Source organism: Sylvia atricapilla, chromosome 2 (genome assembly GCF_009819655.1).
Source record: "Sylvia atricapilla isolate bSylAtr1 chromosome 2, bSylAtr1.pri, whole genome shotgun sequence".
NCBI classification, from domain to species: domain Eukaryota; kingdom Metazoa; phylum Chordata; class Aves; order Passeriformes; family Sylviidae; genus Sylvia; species Sylvia atricapilla.
In genome coordinates, this window is record NC_089141.1 from 90,835,010 (window position 1) to 90,856,570 (window position 21,561).

General features: G+C 42.7%; 1 protein-coding gene across 1 annotated transcript; it reads right to left on the minus strand.

The window, feature by feature from the left end:
* Positions 1 to 18,456: 18,456 nt before the first annotated feature.
* ING1 (inhibitor of growth family member 1) lies at positions 18,457 to 20,632 on the minus strand. The gene is given in 4 exon segments (XM_066313824.1): positions 18,457 to 19,486; positions 19,488 to 19,605; positions 19,608 to 20,067; positions 20,147 to 20,632. Coding segments are annotated over 3 exon segments (672 nt in total). The 5' UTR covers positions 20,050 to 20,067; positions 20,147 to 20,632; the 3' UTR covers positions 18,457 to 19,374.
* Positions 20,633 to 21,561: the final 929 nt, after the last annotated feature.

The following is a 21,561-nucleotide window of genomic DNA, read 5'->3' on the forward strand; positions in this document are numbered from 1 at the left end:
GCAGTGCAACTTTTCAGGTACTGTAAATACAATGGCATACCACCCCCTCTGAAAGGAATACACCATAATCTAAGCTTTGGTCCAAGGCCTCTGGTGGCTGCCTCCAGCTGGAGGATGGCGCCCAAACCTGCCTTTATCCTCCTTCAGAATATGCCAGCTGCTCTCCCTGCTGCTTGTCCCTACTGATGGCCTTTGAGCTATGGAAATTCTGCCAGCTGTGATTAGCACTGTAACAACAAAACCAGCCTGATAGTCATGGCTAATGGTGGGGGAGGGGGAAAATAATCAGTTTTTACTGGACTTTTCTGAATTCAGCCTCCCTCAACAAGGATGATTATAGCTAATTAGGCAGAACATGGTAACAACACTCACATTTGGTTGTGTGGTGTCTCGATGGAAGAGGAAATTAAATAGGATGTGATCAGAGAGCTGCAGACAAAGAAAATGAGGCCAGTCTGGGTAGCTTTTCATCAGAGAATGGATGAATAGATTAGTCAATTTATTTTGTTGTACCTAGAACATTAATAAGCATTACACAGTACTGTAATTTGCAATTCAAGGCAGCATCTGACATACTATCCTTGAGAGCATTGTTTCCCTCCTGCCCTGAGCAGACACACACACACACACACACAGACCCTCTTCCCAAGTGTCCAAAGCAAATGTACTTCATTTTTTTAGTATCCAGGATTGTCACACTGGAAGGATGCCAGGGCTCAGCAAACTGAGCAGCAAAACAGGGATTACAGAATCATTAAGGCTGGTTAAGCCCCTTGAGATGAAATCCACCAGCAGGTGCAAGGTGGACCAGATGACTGCGTCCAGTGAAGGCACCAGCAGCTTTGGCACAACTTTGGCAAAATTTCTGGATGTCTTCTGATGTGAGCAGAGACTTGTGGTGCTTCGGTTGCTAGCAGGTGTGATCCCAGCTCGGAGACACACAGGTCTGGTCTGACCATCCTGCAAAACTACATCCCCAAGCTTGTAGTGACTCTTGAAAATGGGGATCTCCAGGCAAAAGTCTTTTTCACATTACTCTACCATGTAAGAACCGGGAAGCATCTATACCTTGAACTGACAGCACTTTTTTCTTGCCCGCTGTTGGCAGTGCCCCCGGTGTGGTCAGAGACAAGAAGTAACCTGAGGTGGAAGCAGGAATCAGGCTCTGTCATCCTCCCCAGCATGAGCAAACAGCAGGATCTCACCTAGTGATCACTGTTTGGGGTCATGGTCCAGCACCAAACACCTGCTGTGTGCTGCTAAGGCAGAAAGCAAGCGATGGAAAGATTCTCGCTGATTAAAGGTAATGTCAAGGGAAATCCCTCAGGCTATAAATTCTGCAGAGCACAAATTTCATCAGGAAATTCATCCAGAAATTCCTGCTTCACACTCTCCCAATACCAAAATTGCATCACACTTTCAAGCTGAGCACCTGGCTCTGAACGCCATTTTTGGACAGTGATTTTTCTCTCTCCTGTGAGCTGAAAGAACAAAATCACAAACAAGTATATGAGAAAATTATTGCCTCAGCAATAACCTCTCCATAACCCAGTGGGGTGGAATTGTGTAAAAGACTTGCAGTAAGGTATAACAGTCACCAATAAAGCTTCAGGCCGTATCACTGAAGCTATATATTATCCATGCAATTTACAGAATCTACTTTAATTTAGCCCCTTTCCCAAGACTATGAATGAGGCAAACAAAAGGCTTCACAGGAGCAGAAACAACAGTGAAGCTCTGGAGGTGTCTGAGTAGGGACTGGCAGCTCATGCTTCAGGCAGGATGGCAAATAACCCCAGACTCAGAGCCCAGCAGTGTGTAGTTTCTCTCAGGTGCCTCCTGCTGCAGCATCATTCCTTGCTGGAGAGCCTGGCCACAGCCATGTGAGGAGGGCAGGTGACAGCTGCCTGTACAGGGAAGGCAATGTGCACGGAGAAACGGTCCCCACACTGTGGGACAGGGCATTGCTCCCTAGGGCTGCCAGTCACTCTTTTCCATAAGTGCCCTGCTTGCTAAATAGTGTTTTAAATAATTTAAAATAGAATTAAAATAGCCAGATCTTAAGATAAAGGGAAATAGTAACCACAGCCCCATTTCAAGATCCATTGGCTGCCAAAATGTCACTTTCTGCTCAGCTCTCCTCAGAACATGCTACAAGTTCCTGACTTGTTCCATCCATGCTTCCCATCAGCTTGCTCTGCCACTTGAACACATCAATACCTCCTGTATCCTTCAGCCTTCACTTTCACATATGGAGAAATTTATTTTTGCAGACCACATGGAAATTCTCAAGTAACAACTCGCTGATCTTTAAAAGTATTGATTTTTTCAACTCTTTCAAAAATATGAATTTCATTTGTTCTAACACTGCTGCTATTTTTAAAAAATTATTTTTCAAGAGCTTTTCTTCAGGGAGGAAAACAATTGTGAAACCAAGAGGAAGAGTTAGAGGTTTGTGAGAAGCTGCTTGAGCAACGATGGACTGAGAATATCAGTATTCAAAGGGGGACCTGGCTGTTTAAACCTCAGCCTATTCACATTCCATTAAGCATCCCTTCTAATACTTCATGTTTGTTGATTTGCTATTTCTAAGAGAGAAAAAAATCTATTTAATACCTAGTTCAGACAAAAAAAAACCCCAAACAAGCTGTGTGCAAACGACTTATGTGTCTGCAACAGTAACAAACAGCTACAACATGGTAAGCTGGCCTGCAATGAAACAGCTTACCAGTTGCACTGCCCAGCTGAACCAGGCTCCAGCCAGTATCTGTACTCATTGGGATCAGTGGTTATCCCTGGCTGCAGAGATCCCACATGACACCAGCATCCTAATGTCAACTTTCTGCTCATAGAGACCTCTTTTTAATCTCCCTTTCTTTCCTTCTCTTTCTCTGCCTCTAGCTGCAAGCTCTCTCTTTTATTTCATGTCTTCCTTAAGGCTGAGTGTGACATAACCCTCATAGATCTCATTCCTGCACAATGGGGAGGAGAGGCAATGCTAGTGTTACTACCCTAGCTCCTGATGCCATTCCTTCACTCTCTGGCTGAAAGGATCAGCTCATCATCTGCAGAATGAACACAAACTAAACACAAGCAGGTCTGCTGGGGAAGTGACAAGAAAATGTGTAATAGGGCTTGTACTCGCTGTGCCTCACCTATGCTCACTCATCAGCTCCTGCACAGGAGTGTAGGTGGTCCTGGCCCCATGGGAAAAGGCTGGGGCGGCCAAAACTTTTCCTTTTGGTGTCTCCAGACTCTCTTTGTGTGTGAATGGGGACTTCCATGGGTCCAGTACAGACTGCAGGTAAACCTGCTTTGGGCAGAGGTCTGGCATTGAGCTGCAAACTGCAGCAGAGGGGTAGCTACCCTTCCCTGGATGGCATCGTGGGGAAAGGTGTGGGATTGCCTGAGCAGCACAGCTCAGCTCAGGTCAGGTCTGCTCTTGCATGATGGAAATTTAGGTCTTGGATCACAACCAGTGATAACTGAAGAGGTGTTGATGCTGATACTGGAAGTGAATCTGACGTAAGGCAGGTGAACACAAGCAGGTCTTTGCTTGAGTGGGTAACAGGACACAGGAGCAGAGACATGTTTGGTATGAGTGTCTCAAGGTTTCTATCTGCATTGACTTCAATCTTTGCTTCTGTCCTTTTCCAAAGAGTCCCATTTTGAGTGACACCATTGTATTACATTAATATTTTTAACATTTCAATGAGCAATTTCAACTTACAGACACCAGTTTATTTTCCTTGTTGGTCTGTTTAGCAAATTTCTTTTACTTTCCCCATGGTACAATTAGCAAATCTGCACTTAACCAGGTATTGTGTGCAACACATTTCACGATGACAGAGAGAATCATAAGGAGCAATTTAATGTGTCCGGTCTCAGAAAAGCCCAGAAACACTTGCACGTGAAAAATCACGACCTGCTGATTCAACAAAATAAATTCCCAGTTGTATTGAACTGTGTGAAAACAAAACTTCTACTTAAAATATAATGTAAAACTATTTGAAATTCCAAGTGGCTTTGGTGAAAGCTGTAGGAACTCATTTGATGGCAAATTTGGTCACGGAAGATGGACAGGATAGCAAGGAGGGTGACAAGACATTGTGTATGTAGATAGTAGAGATGTGAGATATGAAATCAGCAGGAATTGTGCTTGTCCATGTGAATGACAGATTAGTCTCAATTCCCAGCCTTCTACAGCAGCACCTGCTCTTTGGGCTCATTTACGTTCATCTTCACTCTTGATTCTTACAGTAGGCTTCCAGTATACTCAAGAGAGCTGGCTGGTCTTGCTTTGGGCTAAATAAATTCAAAAGTTGCAAAAACAGCTCTTTATTAGCATAAAGCAGATAAATTGCAGCAGACCAGTAAACTGTGGCCTCACAGGCACACTACCACAAGAAAAAGCACCTCTTGAAGGTCTTCATGTTCACTAGGGCTGGACATGACCCAATGTCCCTGTGGAGCACCTGCCCCATGTCCTTCCAGGGCACACAAAGGGACAGGGACTTGCTCATTCCATCCTTGTCTCATGCCAACCCTCCACAGGGCTCAAGGCTGCTACTTTTGCAACAGGATTAAAGTGCCCATCTCCTGCTCCATGACTTTGCCAGACACTTGCACTCCTCTTCTGGCTTCCTGAAGAAAATTGAAATAAATATCCATCAACACCTCGCTGCTGCAGAGGACTGTTTTCCAAAAGAGTCCAAGTGTGACTGTGTGCCTAAATAAACCTGCTGTGTGGGACTCTCTCCCCAGTTTCTCGGACACACTTTAGAACACAAAAGTGGATATACATCCCCAGTTCTTGAGTCTTTCATGCCCAGGTCCCAGGACATGCAGCTTTGTGCACTTGAGCAAGTGGCATCCCATAGATGTCTCTTAGACTAGGTTCAGCTCCGTTGGAAAATTTTCATTTCTTCCCAGAGCCTATAACATCACTGTAGTTTGGATGGGTGTGGTACTGCTGCTGTGCCCACCCACACAACTCCAGATATCACAGTGGCAGCAAATACAGCCATTCCAGGCTGGGAGTTCACACCTTGCACAGAGGACAAGGTAGCAGAGGCATCAGCTCACAAGCCACGATGTAGGCCTATGTGCAATTCTAGGCTGTTTTTTCTCACCCTTTTCATGAAAAAATATACTTTCCTTTCTGATAAGTATGGTATCTTCACTGGAAATCTCCTGTTTCCTAAGTTACAGGATCTATAGAAAGGAAATTGCAATAATGAAAACACCACTCCAACACCAGACAAGTTTCACCTTGCTTCAGTCATGTGGATGGCTAAGCTCAGAAAATCCCATTGCTGTGGAAGTTTACTTGAGAAACTCAGAAGTAGTGCTCCAGCATGAAACTTCTTGCTACCACTGTGAACATTTCAAACTGCTCTGTTCACTTCCAGGTGCTGAAGTAGTAATAAAAATACAGCAGCCCAACATAGTTGTCAAGTTTTAAATTTGTCTAAAATCTATCACAAACAAGATGTGGGAAGCTGTGAACTTGCCTGAGGCACAGCAAAACTAAACCACGAAAAATTACATAAAAATTACATAATCCCGGGATTCCCTTCTCCTTCATCGCAGTTATGGAAAAGGTTTAGAAAAGCTGGGGATATATTTCATCCATTCTCTTTGACAGAAACCATCATGGGATATCTTTGTCCAGCAAAAACAAACAGAGACACTTTCCAGAGTTGTAAACTTGTGACAGGATCATTTAAGCAAGGGCTAATAGGGTTATCTGCTTAATTGCTTTTTCTTTATGGTGCTGATCCCCACGGAGGAAAAACAACCTTGTCTCCAGTGCTTCAATGGATTCTTATCTCTGAAGTAAGAGTTGTTCGGTGTTTCCCTGTGGCCTTCTGGAGAGCTGAATGAATTCAGCTGTCCTCACTGAACTGCTCATGGCTCCTGCATGACTCCCAGGCCAGCCTGTCCAGGTCCCTCTGGATGGCAGATCAAGCCTATGGATGGTACCATCATGCCAGCACGGTGACCATGGCAGCCTTGCCAAGGTCAAGGGCTTCGTCCTAAAGATCATTTCCTCCAGGGTAATGGTGTCAAACAGGACAGGTCACAGCACAGACCTGCAGTACTCCGCTCAGGGCCAGCTCCCAGGAAGAGGTCTGTGAGCCATTAACTGCGATCCTCTGAGCCCAGCCATGAAGGGCTGCTTACCCATTTAGATCTCCACCCATTCAGACTACAAATTCCAAATTTAGATGCATGAATATTATGGTAGACAACATTTTAAAGCTTTGCTAAAGTTTACACGAACTGCACCCACATCATAAAAGCTGAAGTAAATGAGATCCAGTGCTCTCCCTACATTCACAGTTGTGGTCATTTTATCACAGAAGGCAAACGGGCTGGGCAGATATGATTTGCCTGTGTAAGTTGTGCTGAGGGCTCTCATTCTTCTTCATGTGCCCAGAAATGGACTTCCTGATTTTCCCAGAGACTGAAAAAAGGTTGATTTGCCAATTGTTCCCCAAATTTTGCTTCTGGTTCTTTTGAAGACAATCATACATAACAATCTTTTCACCTGCTGCTACATCCAAAAGGACATCACACCTGACATAATTTATGTAAAGTCCTTTCACAACTCATCTGTGGCCATCTTTTTCATCATCCCAATTTACCTAAAATTATCTGGGGGGAGCGGAAGGGTGGAATGAGAAATGCTCACATCTCTTTGAAGGGAAATTCTCCTTCAGACAGCTGGGAATTCCAATCCTATAACAATCCTTTCTGCTCCTACTGCAGAAACCCAACCCTGACCCCTAGAGCCTGTCCAAGTTCAGCAGTGCTGGACAATGAGAAGTGGCTCTGCTGTTACTCACCTCGTGCTGCAAGCATGTACAGAATTTGCCAATCCACAGTGTGCATCCACTACCACAGACTGTCCACCAGAAGCAACTGACAGATAAGGAGAAAGATAAGCTTTCAAAAATTCATTCAGTATATTGCAAAAAATGAAACACATCCACTCATCTTGTCTACTACACCCTTCTGAAACACACCCACATACAAACAAAGAATAAAAAGAAGAGTGTGTGTCCTTGTCTACCTACCAGGAGGGTGGTCCTAAGTTTTCCACAGAAATAGAGATCCCAGAAATAAAAAAACTTTGTTGACCAGGGTTTTCAAGGTGCTAATGAAACAGCCTCCAGCAGCTGCTTGCTAGAGAGTAGAGATGCCATACCTGTATTTTTACTAGGGAAATGTCTGCTGTCCAAAAAGACACAGGTGAAGGTCCAGCATAGAAAGGAGCCACCCGCACAGATAGCATATCTGGTCTGTAGCTCTAGTTCTTACTTCAAACAAGAAATTAATCTATAAAGCCCTATGTTAAAAAGGATGGGGCAATGAACCCTCCTAAAATGAAACTGTTAAAAAACATTAACATCAGTTTCACAAATACAGATACACTTGTTCTTTCTGAGATTTGGTACAAACCTTTTCAACTTGTCCTCCAGAATTTCCTTTTTTTCATCTTTTATCACTAATAGCACTAGATATCAGATCTCTTCACTTAATATTTCCAGAAATACAAGCATCTGACATTTGCCTCAGTCACCTATGGAAAATATGAACAGTTTATTCATGGAAGTTAATAATTTTCCTTTTTTGAGAACCTTGCTTAGCTATGGCTTGACAGTGTGTTGTCAAATATAATTTTGTCTCTTTCTGCTCTGTCAGACACAATAAGACAACCCTTGGCCTCTGACTTGAACAATGAGGGTTCTTTGTCTTCCCTTGAAATCTCCATAGACATGAGTGTTACCTTCTGGCCAGTGGTGCCTTCCATAAAATAACAACTATGGATGGTAGGACACCCTGGAAATCTACTTCTAACAGTTCTTCTGCATTCTCTTGTACAGCATGACACAACCTGGCTTTGCAAAGTATCACTACTGCCCCGATGCACAACAGCCTCCAGTTCTTTCATCAAAGCTAGTAGGAGTGTCACATAATTTGTGTTTCTCTTTTTTGGAAATTTGATGCTCTATTTCCTGTGGAGCCCATTTAGATAGAATTCCTTTAAATCTATTATAGCCAGGGAGGATTCCTTTTGAAAGCAAAGTCCCACTGTTTACCTCAGTATTGTGGCCTAACTTCCACTCTTTACAAGTCTTTCCTTTTTGTAAAAGTTCCTTTGTGCTGAATTTAAGGCCTCAGCATAAAGGAGCTCTCACCACACCTTCTACATTCCAGGAAAAAATAAAAAATATTAGTGTGGATAACAAAGATGGAGAGCAGTATCAGTAATTTTAATTTAAAAATACTACTTTTGTCTTCTTGTAGCTGTCTCCAATCCAAGCAGAATAGGGTCAGCAGACAAAAACTGAGACAAAACATAAAATAAATAAAATCCTGATAAAGCATGGAAATGAAAAATCAGGGCATCCCAAAAATCATATTACTCTTCTGTAGTGACGCTATGCCAAAATGATATGATCATGATCAAAGTTTTAAAGTAACTCTGGCCATAGATTAGACTCGATTAAAGTTTAAGGCCTGTTACATTTATTTCCTTCTACTTCCAGTGTCCTCCAAAGACACCTACAAACAAAAGCATTCAAACTCAGGGGACCTTCCTGAAAGAATTGCCCTTAATCTTTTAGTTGTTGAATAAAATCACTATGTGGAACATGAATCTAACAATTCATCTTTCACCAATAGAGCTCTCGCTAAATTGTCTGTTCCCAAAGTCATAAGACTGAAGAAGCTATTATGAACAGGGCATTTTATTTCAGATGCAACCACACAAATCTCAAGAGAGAGAAGACTGGCAGAAAGAAAAGTCCCCTGATATATATCTTTTAATTAACATTGCAAAACATTCCTTTCTGTATGCAGGTGAATAATTTACGCACAATTCACTTGTATTTCTAATCCTTCACTAAATACCTTTTTTTCCTTCCGAGTTTGATTTATTTTGGAAAAAAATCAAACTAGCAAAGTGTGCTGTATGGTGAGGAATTCAGGATGTATATCAGCGAGGGTATTTAAATTGCATTAATTCTTCCACAAAGTGAGAGCATAAAGGTGAGTCTATCTTTCTTACCCAAGTTTTGCATTATTCACTTAATGGATCCAAGTTTATTATAAGATTTTTGCGTTTTTTTGATTTGGAGTTTTTTTTCATAATGCTGAGCTATGAGCCTGGGATAAGTTAACCTTTTAGGGCCCCACTTGTCAGGAAGCCAGATGCAAGAGACAGCTCCATATTCTTTGCATCAGGATCCTCTCCCCAGAGCAAGAAGCACAAGCAGAAATCCAGGCCCAGTTCAGCCAGCATCACTGTTGGACAGCAATGTACCACCATCACGAAGTCACATACTGCCTGCATTCTGCAGATCCCATGCAGTGTGTTCCTGCCCCCAGCCTCAGCTGATGGCCACAGAAGTAGACTGACTTATTAAAGTAAACCATGGAAAATAAACCAACAGCATAAAGCACCTTAAAAATTAACATTACTGTCCATAAGGCTACATGGAGGAATTGCCTTGAAACATTTTTTGAGGGTGACAGACTCAGTGCAGAGGCACATAGTGCTTACAGCACAGTTACATACAAACTCCAATTACTGTACTGCAAGGAGTTCTGCCATTTCAGACACATATTTTGCTCCCTGTGTCATTAGTTTCCTAAAATTTGGATGGAGGTTAGATTTTCACTCCAACAACTGAAAAGAATTTTGACTTTTGCAAAGGTCCATCCATCTGGGTGGGATTAATTGTATACTGTTTGTCACTGCAGTATCTGTAATAGTCACCTACTGTGACTACATGTATAGTATGCAAGGTCTTTAAAAATGGTTACCCTGAACCACCAAGGTATTGGAGAGGACACCAGAGCCAGCAGATCTCCTTAAGGGTCAGTAAGGGCCAGGTGCCCACAAGCCACTCTATCACACCCACTTCTCAACTAAACATGGGAGAGGAAATAAGACGGAAAACAACTCATAGATTGAGATAAGGCAGTTTACTAAAACCAAATAAAAAGGCTGCATGCGCACAAGCAAACACAAAAACCCCAAGATTTTATTCTCTACTTCCCATTAGCAAGTGATGTCTGGCCACTTCCTGGAAGCAGGGCTTCAGGACACGTAGCAGTTGCTCTGGAAGGCAAATGTAAATACAAATGCTCTTCACTTCCTTCTCCTTTTCTTAGTTTTCGTATCTGAGTAGACATCATATGGTATGGAATATCTCTTTGGTTAATTCAATTCAGCTGGCCTAGTTGTGCCCTCCCAAGACCTTGCCCACTGCCAGCCTGCTGCTGTGGGGGCAGAATGTTGGAGAGACAGCGCTGAGGCTGTGCCAGCTCTGCTCAGCAGCACCGCGCAGAGCTGGGGAGTTACCAGCTCCTGTCCAGCTCCCAGTGCAATTGGGAAAACAACTCCATCTCAGCCAGACCAAATACAACTCCAGCCCTTATTCCATACCATTTGTGTCATACACAGGTCCCACAAAATTTAATCTTCTGACTATTCTACTGTATTTACTTCTCATCACTGAAATCCCTTTTTACCAGCACTTACACTTTAAACTACATCCTAAGCTGTCTTTGTACCAAACATACAGATCCATACATTTTCATTAACTACTATTCCCAGTCCTTTCACAGATAGATATCATTTTCCCATTCCACAGGCTTCCTCCACCGCTCCAGATGTTCAGAAACAGTCCATGACTTGGATTCCATTCCATCAGGATGCGTGCTCAGGGCAGGAGAAGCAGCACACTTGATCACTGGGCACCACACCAGCCTGGCTTGGGTTGACGTCGCAGTTGCCTTGTTCCCGAAAGTTCACTCTTCACCAATCCATGTCACTCCTGCTGCTTTACTTCCTGCACGTAAAACTCACACCACAGATTATTTTTCCCCCAAGGTTAAATCTCCTTGAGGCACACACCAGGTCTCCCCATCCTTCTGCATAACCCACCAAGTACACCCAGGTCCTTGGGCAAAGACAATCCCACAAATGGGTTTGCCTTTTCCCATGGGAGGACAAATCCACTGATTTTCCCACCTACTTCCCTTCTGTGGTACAGGGACCTTATCTCCTCTCACAGCTTGGGCAGGACCAGGGCGGTTAGCAGTGTTAACCAGCCAAGTGGCTTCTGCTAAATTTGCATCCCAACTCTTCCATTCCCCATTGCCCAGCAATTCTCAACATAGTCTTCAGCAGTCCTTTATACTTCCCAAATTTTAGAGGCTTGTGGTGACAAGGGATGTGATACACCCATGAAAGACTGAAAGATCATAGGGCTGTGTTTCCACCCCCTGGGGCAGCCAATTCCAGGTTTATTTGACACTCTCCACATCGGAGTTCTAACATGTCTGATTCAGCAGCACGCAGGGATGCTGTGACTTCATCTAGGCCACAATAGCCTATGCTAACCTCCATTCTCCATCAGACTTTTACACTGGCCATAAGGACTGTTACAAGGTGAGTGAGTCTTGCTGTGACTCCTTGGCTCTGCAGTTGATGAATCAGCTCATGGATGGGTTCCAGGGAATCTCGGTTGGTGCCATACTGCTGTTGATACACTGTCTTGGTAGAATTGGCACCAGCTGTTCTTCACCTTGCAGCAATCCTACAAGGAAACGATGTTCTAAGAGCCCAGGTGGTGGATAACTGCTTGATCTTCTCTGTATTCACAGTAGCTGCACCAAAAATCCATTGGTACCCCTTTAGGTCTTTGAAGTACCCTCTCCTGAGATAGTCAATTCCAAGGATATAAGGACCCTCTGGGCCAGTCACAATGGGCACTTTCCCCATTTGTCGCCTGTTAAGCTCCCTTCAACCTGCTGAACAGAAAATTCTTGGCATCCCCTTGTCAATCCAGAGATCCAGATGGGTTCTGAGCCCCTCTACCCCAATGGCACCAGCCTACACTATGCACCAGTATCTACCAAAGCCTCATATACTTCTGTGGTGATGTGCCAGGCCGTCAAAGCCAATACAAAAGGAGAAAGGAGGGACCCTCTATTCTTTTTCCTGGTTAGAGCATTCACTGTCTGACCCTTACAGTGCCAGACCAGAGTTCCCTTCCAGGATCAAGAGAGGTAATATCAGGTCTTCTATCTGGGAGGTTGATGATTGCGGTCTTGTGTCTGCAGAAACTACATTGACAGCTTTGCTGGATGGCTCCTTTCTTCTCTCTCTCACAGCTCTCTCTTTCTCAGCTCTCTTCTCTCTCAGTAAACGAGCACGGCTTCCAGCTTAAAGGTGGGTTCACCATCCCACTTCCTCATGTCTTCCCCCGATCACACAGAAAGAACCACAGTGCACCACGTGTCATGTGTCTGGGGCTCTCCTTCCCTCTGATTAGGGCAGGAGAAGACTGATTTCTTGGACTACCCTTGACAGCTGAGGTGCTGGCCTGTAGGGATGAGGAGGTACAAAGAGTTTCTTCTAAGTTTTGGAGCCAAAACAATGCTCTCTCTACAGTTGGTGTCTCCATTTCTGGGTAATACATTGCTGCCAAACTGTTATAGTATGACGCAGGGGCACTTTGAATTACCTTCTTCCACATGGCCATTGTGCAAGGGACATCCTCCGGATCTTTGGAGATGTTATCATTTTTTAGATCACTATAGATGACTTCCAGGACTGCTAATTCTCTCAGGTACTGGATACCTTCATCTGCAGTGGTCCACTTTCCTGGGGAGTTCACAAGATCTTCCTTAAATGGATGTCTTGCCTTCACACTTGAGAGGAGTCGTCTCCAGAGACTGCAATTTGCTATTTCTTTTCCAATTCCTCTTTCAATTCCCCGATCTCTAGCAAGGGATCCCAGCTGTTGGCTTCCCTACCTTCCAGTAGGTGGCCATCAGCCCCACAATCCCAGCATCGAAGCAGCCAGGCAGAAATCCGCTCACCTGGCTGGCGGCTGTAAACTCTCTGCAAGTCTTGAAGCTCTGATGATGTCAGAGACTGGGTAATTTCTGTTTCCTGTTTGAATTCTTCCACTCCTTTCTTTGATTTATTTTTGAAGGATTGGTTTCTTGATCAGACCCTGCCTTTCTGATGATTCTTCTTCTTTTTCTTCTTCCTTTTCTCTTCTTTTTCTTCTTCTTTTCTTTGTCTTCTTCCTTTTCTTCTACTTTTTCTTTTTCTTCTTCATTTCTTCTACTTTTCTTTGTTCTTTTCTTCTTCTTCCTTTTCTTCTTCTTGTTCTTTTTCCTTTCTTCTTTTTCTTTTCTTTTTTCTTCTTTCTTTTTCTTCTTTTCTTTTTTTTCTTCTTCTCTTTCTTTTTTCTTCTTCTTGTTCTTCTTCTTCTCTTCTTCTTCTTCTTTTTCTTTCTTCTTCTTTTTCCTCCTCTTTTTCCTCTCTTTTTTTCTTCTCTTTTCTTCTTCCTCCCTTTCTAGTTGACAATAAGGACTTGTAGCTCTCCTTGTCCACCTTTTTCTTTGCATTACAGGGACAGTTGCAGTAGTTGCTGTGGTCTGGGTTCCTATCTCAACCATCATGTCCTCAAACACAGTTTGGGTCCCTGCCTCAGTCACAGACCTCTGAGAGTACTGAACGATGGCTCTGTAGGCACAGGCCAGGCCCCAGCACAGGGCTAGAAGCTGCTGGTTTTCATTGGGTTGGGCAAGGCACCCCTCTATCAGCTGACGGGTCAGTTTGTCAGGTTGATTACCTGTCAGCTGTAAACTCCCAGGCGATGGGAGGTGATAACCGCCCTAGGAACCTGCCCAAATCCTTCCACACACCCTGCCACCCAAGCACTGACTTCTTCAGGGAACATTTTGATACCACCTCACTCAAAATTTGTTTTCTCATACACCACCAGGACATCAGATTCCACAAACCCCATGATATGCTTACAGTACTAATTAAACAGATCATGTAAGGATGAACAAGGACTGCAGGAGCCTGCACATAAAAGAATCTGCATCAATTCCGGGTAGGAAGAGAGAGATGTATTCCCTCATTGTCTCCACAAGATAGCTCCCCCAGCACAGCAAGGCCATCAATGCCAGGGAAAAGCACAGAGCCATTGTTTGTATTAACATGTTCCCAAACTCAGCAAAATAAAGAGATAAGCAGTGCAGCTGACAAACTGCGTTCCACACAGGAGCTTGCTGCTGGATAACTAATGCTACTATAGCATGCACTATACATAAATAGGTGTCGTTGTCTCACCCCACATCAGACACCAAAAAGAACTGTGGTGGGTTGATTAGGGCTGGATGCCAAGTGCCCACCAAGCTGCTCCAGCATTTACCCTTCTCAGCTGGACAGGGGAGAGAAAAGTAAGACAGAAAACAACTCGTAGGCTGAGATAAGGCAGGTCAGTAAAGCAAAAGCAAAGGTTAGCATGCACAAGCAAAGGAAAAAACTCAAAGATTTTATTTTCTACTTCCCATCAGCAAGTGATGTCCGGCCACTTCCTGGGAGGCAGGGCTTCAGGACACGTAGCAGTTGATCTGGAAGGCAAATGTTGCAAATAACGAATGCTCCCCACTTCCTCCTCCTTTTCCTAGCTTTTATATCCCAGCAGACGTCATATGGCATGGAATATTCCTTTGGTCAGTTTGGGTCAGCTGGCCTAGTTGCGTCCCCTCCCAAGACCTTGCCCACTGCCAGCCTACTGCTACTGCTGTGGGGGCAGAATGTTGGAGAGACAGCACTGAGGCTGTGCCAGCTCTGCTCAGCAGCAGCCAGAGCTGGGGAGTGTTACCAGCTCCTGTCCAGCTCCCAGTGCAAAGCACAGCACTGTGAGGGCTGGGCTCCATCTCGCCCAGATCCAAGGCAGGATCTTCAGCCACAAAGTTAACCTACAATTCTCAAGCAAGAGCTGAAAATTTAAGTACAGGTACCTGTGTTTGGAAGTTTGGTATAACTCACCTTTCTTCTCCTTCCACCATTGGCAAGCTGTTTATAAAGTGAAGCGAAGGAATAATCTAACCTGGGAATCTTGCCTGCAACTGAGGAACATCATCAGCTCCTCCCCCCACAACTGTCCTGGCCACTAATGCAGCTTTTCTGCTGTGAGACAGGACAGAGATTCCTTTGATTTTTTTAACTACCAATAAAATAAATACTTACTGGGAAAAGTAATCTTGGAAACACAATCCTAAACTCAGGATTTAACCTTAATGGTTAAAAAAACATTTTGGAAAAAACCTTAATGCTGCTTACAGCACTTCCTGTACATACTGTGTTTGCTGCTCTTCCTTACTGTATCATTCCTCCTGCTTGTTATATTTGGGACTTCAATAATAGCTGGGAAGGTAGGAAACTGGATCATTATTAGCTTGATTAGTTTTTTGACATTACAGTACCCACATTACTCTTTTGATACTCACACTACTTTTGCTCACACTACTTTCCATACTCAGAAATTATTAGCTCTTTTGAGCTGCACAAGGGTAAGGGGGTTTTATGTACATATAGCAAATAGGCCATGAGAATTATGATAAATCCAACTAAAACAACAGAATTCGCTACAAAGATATTGTTTTGAAGCATTTATCTTACAGATTTTTTATTATATTCTTTGAAACAGTTTACAGTGTTTTTTCTTTCATTGTTGTTACAATTTAAAAGATTAACTAAAAATACCCTATGAAAAATTAAAACAGTGGAGCATCCAATTCAATAATATTTATTCTACACGCTCCAGGAAATTAGGATACAGGTTATCAGCAACTGTGCTTAATTAGTAAGAAACCTATTTAAACCTAATGATACGCATGGCCAAGGTTGCTGCTGCTCAATGGAGACAGTAGTTCTGCTTAATTGGGATGCTTTCAGATGGCATAATTGTTTAAACTGATGCTCTGCTCTGCTGCTTCAGGCTTGCAGTGGTTCTCTCATTCTCTCCCCAACTTGCTGGGGATAGTTTTGCAATTGGAGCTGATATAGCACCCAAAGGGCTCCCTGACTGATGCTTTTTACTTCCTAACTCATGCACTGCCAGCTGCCCCACTGCACAACAAACCTGCTGCCAAGGACAGGGACGACTCAGGGGCAAGGTCTGCTGTCAGCTCCCTTGACTTGAGTGTTGAACCGGTGCTTTTCAGTACCTGGAAGGACTTTATCATCAGCTAAAGGGTTCAGCAACACAACACAGACATACCTGCTAGCTCTACCACACAGAAGAGCAGCAATTACAGCTGCCTGAAGTATTTCAATGAGAAGTTCAAGAAGTTTGTGACTCCTGCTGCTCGGACTTCCTCCTCAGCAAACATCTGATGATTTTTACACTTTGCATTAATGCTACAACACCTGAGAGCTGTATATAGACCCGTGGGAAATGGAGATGAAGCCTTAGCTCAGCTCCTAGATGAGCCTCCCTCTCACTCAAACTTTTTGTTGGCAGCCTCAGTGGGAAAGAGTCACCAAGAGAGTCACATGTTTTCTCAAACTGGGCAGATGATCTCCTCAAATCACTCTGCTGGGCAAAATAAGGAAGCTTGAAAAGTAGGTGATCTGTCAAGCAGAAATAGCAAAAATTGGCTCAAAAGATGGAAGTTTCTTGTGGCCATTAAATTCACTGTGAATAACTAAGACAGCACTTTAGACAAAGCACCAAAGCCAGGACAAAGTTTGCACAGTCCGCCCGCCGCACTTGGCAGTGTGTCAGTATAACACAAGATGGCTCCACTTCCATCAACAAGAGCTTAGTGCCACTGCAGAGTCCCTTGCATCCAACTAATCGTGCCCATCGACTGAAACCAGACCTGTCCGCTGCCCCGTGCCAGGCCACGCAGGGCCAAGGAGCAGAACAGTGTTGCAGCTGCAACAGGGTGAGTTGAAGGTAACACAAGCCTGGGAAAAAATGTGGAAAGGGAGACGTAAACTGCTTTACAGATCAGCAGCTGTCTTCAGCAAAAGACTGAAAATGGGAGATCACAGCCAGCCTTCAGTAGCTGGAAATATTTAAGGGCACTATAAATATGGCTCTACTTATTCATCTATAGCTGAACATTCTTACCATCCTCTTTTGCATTTTTTGTTTCCCTCTGGCTTTTCACATCCAAAATATCCCACAGAGTCAATGCAGACATTTTGTGATAGAAGCTTGGTTTGAAACCTTCTCTGCACTAGTTCCTATATAAAGTTTCACTGGGGTTTTGCTAGTACAGCCCTGCTGCTAAGTATTGATGTTTCAGCATAGGCTGGTGGGAAACGACAGAACAGCTGAGACAGAAAAGATTGGAAACATCAGCCTCAGCCACAACAACAGCAGGTAGAGGCGGAGGAGTGGGAAAGCCAGTGTGTAGGGAGAGTGGAAAACCAGAAGGCTTTACAGAAAAGATGAAAGGAGAAGGAAGGGTAAGAGAGTAGAAAATTACACACGAATGCTAAAACACCTTGGGAGCAGAGACTGATTCAGAGCAGGCATTTGCTCTGGGCACAGGTGGCTCAATGTAATGTGAAAGTCTGTAGGGACTGGAAACATGGATACAGATACACACACTTAGTGCACCTATTTAGAAGTAAAACAGGATTACTTGTCACTGTGAGTACGTCTGTCTGGCAAGGAATATCCATGCAAGGTGATGCAGTACATTTTGGGGCCTGTAAGGACATCTTTAGAAAACACTGAACCCCTTCAGTTGTCTTGTGTTCAGCTAGATCCAAAGCTTTACTTCCTAGAGAAGGATCTTCTGGAATACACGGGGGGAAAAGTGTCATTTCAGTGGTAGGGTTTCACTGTTCAGGAAACAAACCACCACCATTATACACAGAGAAGGCTGTGTTCTAAAAAACCCAATCCCAGGCTCCCATTTTTATGTCAGTCTTTCACCTGATCCACTGGGTTTCACAACCTATACCTCCATGGCCTTCCTACTGCTGGTTCTGTTCCCGTCTCACCTGGATGAAGGCCTGCAGGGTGACAGGAAGATGAAATCTGCTCAGCCAGAATGTTGGCCCCTCCATCCACACCAGTGAAAGAAACAGCCTGACCAAGAGTCACTATCCATCCCAGGGACAGAGCACTGGATACCTGGCATAGCACCTGGATTATAGCAAGTACATTTTGTCTGGGATGACCATAAAGAATGAAGGGTTCCTGCTCTGGAACAGCTGCAGTAATACTTAGAAAATGCCAAAACACGAAAGATCCCAATAACAAATACAGAGTCATTTATATCCACAGTGAAAAAAGCATTAAAACAACTGAACAAGACTCTGTACTATTGATTTTCAGATAGATGCCTGGGTCTGGGAGTGACTGTAAGCACAAAATGAGAAGATTTGGATGGAAAGTTAAACACTGTCTTGGCTCTCCTATGACCTAGCTGGCCATACGCTCTATGAGGATTCATTATCAAACTGTAATTTGGTTAGCACTGCACAGTTTCAGGCTTCCTAGCAGAAGACTGCTGGAGCTGCTGAGGTTAAAGATTAATTTCTTGGTTTTTTGAGCTACGTGAATGATCATTAAAGATGATTGCTAAAGAAGCAAACTGTCAAAGTCATTTCATTTATTTCATAATCACATCTGTACAATTTTCATACATACAGCAGGAAATGCACATTGGTTACACAATGGCATTTGGCTGCATTTCCAAGTATAATACAGTAAGTGCAACTCCACTTAAAATGTACATTTATACAACTTAAAGAAATTAAGGATTGCTACACCACTATCTGTGACAGTATAAAGCTTCATTTATGTTATGTCTCATTACTAACCACTTCCCGGTTAAATACAAAACATATTCAATCATTTTAAAATGGCCTTCATGGTACCTGGCCAGCATATAAAACTTGTTGTTTAAAATTTAACCATTACTTTTTGTTTTAAAAAATAATCCTCTAACCCTATTTAAACATTTGCTATTGAACTGTATACTGACACTTTGTAGCAGGAACCAAATTTTACCCTCCTTTTGTTTGCTCTCGCTTATCACTAAAAGAAGTTACATTTGCAATGTATTGCAGCTTTATCGATACAGTCAGGTGGTTAAACTATTTAACAATTTGCTCAAAAGGTAAATAACATTTTTCGTTAAAGAAAACAAAATTACATTTCAGAGACATCTGTCAAAATTTTAATGGGTAGAGTGCTACCAGCACTAGAAAAAAAAAAGGAAAAAAGAAGAAAAGAAATAAAGAAATTATTAATTTATCTTTTAAGAAACATCCGAATATTCTTATAATTTTATTTTTGGATACATTGGTCCACAGACCACATTCTTGTTACAGCTTACCAAATGAAAACCAAAATTTCTTATTGCCGTCCCTGTAACAGGAATGGTTCAGTTTTAACCTCCTTTAAAATATACATTTTACAATCCTTTCACCTCAACAAAGGTGACACTGACAATAAATACACTGGTTTGGTGGGTTTTTCCTTCACTATGGAAAGTCTACAAACTACCTGTTTATGCCCTCTCTTTTTTAGATTTCTCCAATGCCTTGTCCATAGTTTTCTCGTTTTCCTCCTCTCTCTATTTGGGGCAGTACCATTTGCCCTTTGGTTTATGGTTGAGTCCCACAAGAAAAGTGAAACCATTCAATGGGGCACTCATCATTATCACATCCTATCATCTCTCCATAGGAGACTTGGTTGCACAAGCAGTATGTTGGCTCATTAGGGTCAATAGGAAGGTCAGGGGAGAAGCTTCCCGCTCTGCTTTAGCCTTGGATCGTTTCTTCTTCTTGGATGTTTTTGCTTTCTTCTCCTTTGGTGTTCCTGAGGTGATGTCATCATGATCATGATTATTTGAGGCATTTTCCCGATTCTCATTATTCCTTTGCCTCCTCGATCTCTTGTTGTTGGGCTTTTCAGCCTGTGCGATTGTCTCGTTCTTCGACTTATCCTGGCTGGCTTTCCCGCTGTTTCCTGTGGTGTCATTAGTCTCTTGACAAGTCTCAAACAGTTCCACGTGGCTGTCCACTTGCCTTGTTCTGTTCTCTACGAGCTCCACCATCTGACTGACGATTTGGATCTTCTCGTCCCCCAGTTCCTGACTTCGAATCAAGGCTCTCTGTATACAGTGCAACATTCTTCTCTTCTGCACAGCGTCTCTCCCGTTTAAATTTTTCATAGTAATCATCCAGGTCCTTCAGAATCTCTGCAAAGAAAAAACAAAACTATAAATATTTTTGACAGGGAGAATGAAAAAACAAAACCTCCCATTTTTCCTTCCATACAGCAACAACTTCTTGTAATGTGCAGCGCTGATCAAAGACAGATGCCCTGAAGCTCGTATCTGACAAGCAGCCCATGACCACACTGGACTACTTTTGTTCTAGTTGGTCCCACAGGAATGGAATGCAAATGCAGATTTAGAAGAAAAAAGTGACTAAATATATTTTACGGATGTTGATAATACTTCCCTTTAAACTTTTCAGTAATTAAAGAGAACTAACTAAACCAGTACACGACCATCAAAAGTTCCAAGGTTAATGGCAAAATTAGAGGGGAAATTACTGGACATTTTCTGCATAACAACATTTATACTTTCAGTGCATGACAGAGTGGGAGAGAGTGGGACAGAAAGAAAGCACAAGCCAGTATAGAAGCACATTGCAGGGTTATTTGACAAGGAATGCAGAAGGACCAAATAGATGGTCTGGACCCAAAGCTATTTCATCCAAAATTGTCGAGCTATTTCTGCTGAAAATATGAGGCCCTGAATTGCAGAATTAGGTTACAATATCCAGGATGTTTAGATTATTTTCTACCTATAGTTTCTGTAAACACATGTCGTTACTTTTTAAACACAAAAATTTATCTTCATTAAATATTTACTGCAGAGCAGGAGGTAAAGTTGAAAGAACATTAAAGATTATAGGCAACAATGGGAGCAATAGAGCTTTTGCTTTAAAATGTTACATCCTGAATCACACCTCAAGGCTTGTTCTAACAGTTTATAAAAAACACAATGCACAAAATATCTAAAGTTTCAAGAATGGCTCTGAAAACCTATTTTTAAGATGTTTTTGAGTTTCATTATGATACACAAATCAACTACAACATACGAGACACTCAGCACTCCATAGTAAGTCCTCAAAACACACAGAATGTTTTTCCTGCATCTCTTTCTTCTCTGAATTTTCCTTTTCTCACAGTTTGGAACAACCTGTCTTAAGAGAAGCAAAATATACTGAAATAAAATCTGACCTCAATTCACCTAACAGAAACCAGGATCTCTCATACATGCCAGCAACATTATCAAAACTTTTTAAAACTTACACTTATTTATTTTTTATTTACTTATTTATTTATTACTAGGCTAATTACACATATGCAAACCAAGAGCTACCCTGTGGTTTAGATTTTGTTTTTCCCGGACAGAGTTTTTAAATATACATGATTTCCAGTGAAGACATGAAAATATTATGCAAGCTTTACTTCAGATTTTAGAGCTACAGTTTGTGCTTCACACATTGGTTAAGAACGACCCGTCGTCAGCTGGTTCTGCAATATAATCTATCTGACCAAAGGAGTATTCCGGTATGCTCTTAACCATTTTGAGCAACTGGTGGGGTTTTTTTAACCTACAAAAAATTCCGAAACACAACTACAATAAAAAAATACTAAAAAGAATCCAAACCCCAAGACG